Source organism: Procambarus clarkii, chromosome 23 (genome assembly GCF_040958095.1).
Source record: "Procambarus clarkii isolate CNS0578487 chromosome 23, FALCON_Pclarkii_2.0, whole genome shotgun sequence".
NCBI lineage: Eukaryota > Metazoa > Arthropoda > Malacostraca > Decapoda > Cambaridae > Procambarus > Procambarus clarkii.
This window is the reverse complement of record NC_091172.1, coordinates 45,733,483-45,737,948: the sequence shown is the minus strand read 5'-3', so window position 1 is coordinate 45,737,948 and position 4,466 is coordinate 45,733,483. Positions and strand designations below refer to the sequence as shown.

Here is a 4,466-nt window from a genome sequence, read left to right as displayed (position 1 = left end):
TACATGTGAAAGGTGCTGCACCTAGGCCAAGTTTCAGCATCTCAGCCTAAATAGAGACGGAGAAAAAAAAAACAAAAAACAAAAAAAAGACGAATTTTTCAACCATGTTCAAAAAATTTCACAGCCCACAATTGTGAACCAAAATAATTTATACGACACTCAGCTATGACCTTACTATATAATAAAGATTTGCATGTCACATTATTATCCCAGATGTATTTAGTGCAATAATACAGATTTTATAAAAGTTTCCCAAAAACGTATGCAACAAAATGAGGTGTATCATTATTTATAAAATCAATAAATCTACGTAGATAAGAATAATGACATGCGTTTATAGAGGCGTAAACTCTACATATAATGTGCAAGTTTCATGTAAATAGAATAATAAATAAAGGCTGTGAAATTTTATCTAGTTGTAAAAGTTGGAGTTGCGTAGCGCGCTCTCAAAGTTTCTCAACCTGCGGTCACTCGTGAGTGGTGATTTACGCATTGCGGCCAGCTCGTATGGAGAGCTCGCATGCATCTAGCTGTCAATGCTTCTCTCTTGTTCGTTTGGTAAGTCATATTGCAGTACAAATAGCTAAATATAGCAAAAATAGCATGTTCTGGGAGATATTGTGTGAGCGCGTCAGCATACATCTTCTCTCCATGAGAGACACGCAGTCACTGACTGCACCACCCTCGTGTCAGACCATATGTTGTGTTGCCATATGTGTTAGTTTATATTCATTTTATGCATAACATGTTATTTTCAACGCTATTACGAAAAATAAGACATCTACAACGTAAGATACAATACCCCGCGGCGTACTCACGGCGCGAGGACCAGATTCACGAAAGTTGCAGCGGGAAATTTGACTCTAATTACGTTATTTTTCAAGATATCATTAAACGGTTTGGACCACAGTGTTGCCAGAACGTTGTAGTATTTTTCGTAATTTTTCGTAAATATTCCATTTTTCATCGGATTTTCGGGTGATATGGCCCCTTCGCCAATATTGCTCCTCCCATCATACAGTTATTCGCACCAATGTTTCATGTTCATCTATGTATATTTACAACATATGTACACACTATACACTGTTACACACTATATATATATTTACCATCAACACATTCAGAACATCGCGAGTGTGAGCAGCCACACCAAGACAGGCCCTCCCTCACTCCACCATCTTACTCGCCAACATTGCTCCTCCCACCATACTGTTATTGTTTTTATTACACTATTTACACATGTTTTATATATACCTATCTACATGTTTTATTTACCAGAACTATGCAAGTAAGCCGGTATTGTGTCCAAACAGAACAGTGGCCATCATACATTGCATGAGAAATCACACAGCAGACAACAGACGACGCTACGATTACGTCACCTCCCTCACCAAAATAGCTCTACTCAACATACTCCTGTTGCTGTTATTACACTATAAACACACACACACTGTATATACCCATGTACATGTGTGTTTCCATAGCGAACCACGACGCTAGTGTGGTGAGCAAAACAAGAGTGGCTGCCACACAGTGAGGCTACCTCAATTCTCTCCCTTCCTCCCCCCCTCATCAAAATTCCTCGCTCCCTCACCAAAATTCCTCCTTCCACAATACTTCGCACAACGCTAATTTTAAGCACAATCCTAGTCACTAATTCCTGTAAATGAATAACTGACCACAAGTTTATTTTGAAAAGGAACCTAAGAAGTCGTTTGAAGATTCTTAGATGGGCGACATAATGCTGTGGTGCTGTGGCTAGTGCTGTGAACATCGTGAACAGCATTGAATCACTGATATTTTAACATTGTACCCAGTCATTATCACACTCAGGCTCTTCTATAATACTATCATGGCTAAATAATACACGTTATATATATATTTTGACGATGCGATGCTGTTGTCACACACTGAACAGCAGTGCTGTGCGCTCATGCTGCGAGCGCCAGCCTTGGTTGCTCACTCACTACTGAGGCTCTCACACCCGGGAATGTGGACCACGATTTTTTTTAAAGATGGCGTCTGTTTACAAGAGCCCTGAGGAAGCTATGTGAACCCCATGTAGCCGCGGGAGTTTTGAAAGGAACGTGAAAAATACAAATACCTGGAGGCGCTTAGTGCACCCCAGACGTGGGCCTGCAGGCACGTTGCGCAGTAAAAGGTCTAAACGTCATTTATCATTTCCTGTAATATTGTTCCCTAAAGTTGTTCCCCCAATTGTTCACTTTCTATTTATTCTCTTACTCATGTGTAACTTTCTTTTTTGTACCTAACTCTCCTTTCGTTGTCACCGAGATTTATTGCTCTTAGTTCAGTCGAATAATCAAGCCCAGGACAATGGTCGCTTCCTCATAAAGTGATTTCTTTCTCAAAGTTCCCAATGTGATCCTTATTCTGGGTGAGTATGTTGATGAATAAGTATCTATGCACGAGTGTGCACATGATACACATGTGAATGTGTGGGCAGGTGTGCATTGAGAAACGAGAGTTTATATACCCAAATTAAGCAAAGGTGTTAAAAGGTTCAGAAGAGTAACTTACAGAAAAGTCAGCTAGGTCGAAGAAAAAGGTGAGGTAGCAGATGACGAGAAGGAGCAGGGTGGGCACGTAGGTGCTGCTCACGTAGTACCCGACAAGGTTCCTCAGCTCCAACGACACCTGCACAAGGCAATCAGTCACACTATTATTTTTTGTGTATTTTTGTGATGATGTTAACTAGCTCAATGTGTGATGGGTAATATTAATTAGGTCAAGGTGGGAGGGGTGAGATGAAGGTGGAATGGGTGATGTTAATGAGGTGCAGGTGGGATGGGTCATTTTAAGTAGGAAATGGTGGGAGAGATAAAACTAAGAAGGAAGAGGTGATGTAATGAGGAGAAAGTGAGATGTTTCACATTAATTAGTTGAAGGGGTGAGGGAAGATGTAAGTAAGGTGCATGTGGGATAGATCATGTTAGAGTGCTGAAGGTGTGAAAGGTGATGAAAGATGAAGGTCATGATAATGAGCAGAATGTGCGATGCGTCATGTTAATTAAGTGAAAGGGGAGGACTGAGGTGACGATGGGAGGGGTGAGACGAAGGTCCAAGATGTGAGGTGAAGGTGGGAGGGTTAGGTAAGGTGTTGGTGGAGGGGGGGAGGGGAGTGAGGTGAATATCCAAGATGTGAGGTGAAGGTGGGAGGGTTAGGTGAGGTGACGGTACAAGATGCGAGGTGAAGGGTGAGGTGTTGGTAGGAGAGGTGAGGTGAAGGTCCAAGATGTGAGGTGAAGATATGAGTGTGAGGTGAGGTGTTGGTGGGAGGGGTGAGGTGAAGGTCCAAGATGTGAGGTGAAGATATGAGTGTAAGGTGAGGTGTTGGTGGGAGGGGTGAGGTGAAGGTCCAAGATGTGAGGTGAAGATATGAGTGTGAGGTGAGGTGTTGGTAGGAGAGGTGAGGTGAAGATCCAAGATGTGAGGTGAAGATATGAGTGTGAGGTGAGGTGTTGGTGTGAGGGGTGAGATGAAGGTCCGAGATGTGAGGAGCGAGGTGGATGTGCGAGAGGTGGGGTGAAGGTGGGAGGGTGAGGTGCTCTTGGGATGGGTTAGGTGAAGGTTGGTGGGTCATATTAATGGTGAAGGGTTCGATTCCCGCACGAGGCAGAAACAAATAGGCAAAGTTTCTTTCACCCTGAATGCCCCTGTTACCTAGCAGTAAATAGGTACCTGGGAGTTAGTCAGCTGTCACGGGCTGCTTCCTGGGGGTGGAGGCCTGGTCGAGGACCGGGCCGCGGGGACACTAAAAGCCCCGAAATCATCTCAAGATAACCTCAAGAATATTAATGGTGAAGGTTTGTGGGTCATATTAATGGTGAAGGTTTGTGGGTCATATTAATGGTGAAGGTTGGTGGGTCATATTAATGGTGAAGGTGGTTGGGTCATATTAATGGTGAAGGTTGGTGGGTCATATTAATGGTGAAGGTTGGTGGGTCATATTAATGGTGAAGGTTGGTGGGTCATATTAATGGTGAAGGTTGGTGGGTCATATTAATGGTGAAGGTTGGTGGGTCATATTAATGGTGAAGGTTGGTGGGTCATATTAATGGTGAAGCTGGTTGGGTCATATTAATGGTGAAGGTGAAATTGTGAAACTGAGAACGAAAGATCCATGTTACACGGACTATAGTGAGTTCGTAATTGAGTTTGGCTATTCGCAATTACCTTCTAAATGTGATAATTGGGATAAAGACTTAAATAGTGGTGGGGTTTCCTCCTTTTCTGCTGTTTCTTTTTCGCTTCTGTATAAGCGCACCGGTTTATGTCTTGCTTTAACAACATTATTTTGATGGCGGATATCGATAAAGAATGTTCAGTAGTGAGTCCCATTCTTTAACTACTTTTCTAACCATTGTAGTCGCTGTGGATTTTGCATCTAAAACAGCTGCTCTCCTTGGATTAATGTTGAATTTGATGCACAGGGCTTCAGTTGC

The 4,466-nt window shown here is 42.7% G+C and overlaps 1 protein-coding gene across 1 annotated transcript in view; it reads right to left on the bottom strand.

Moving 5' to 3' along the window:
- Positions 1–2,477: 2,477 nt before the first annotated feature.
- The window catches only part of LOC138367732 (uncharacterized), a 205,320-nt gene continuing 203,331 nt past the window's right edge, over positions 2,478–4,466 (bottom strand). Inside the window, exon 8 of the mRNA XM_069329679.1 lies at positions 2,478–2,658. Coding sequence (XP_069185780.1) covers positions 2,503–2,658 — 156 coding nt within the window. The 3' untranslated portion in view covers positions 2,478–2,502. The remainder of the gene's footprint in view (positions 2,659–4,466) is intronic.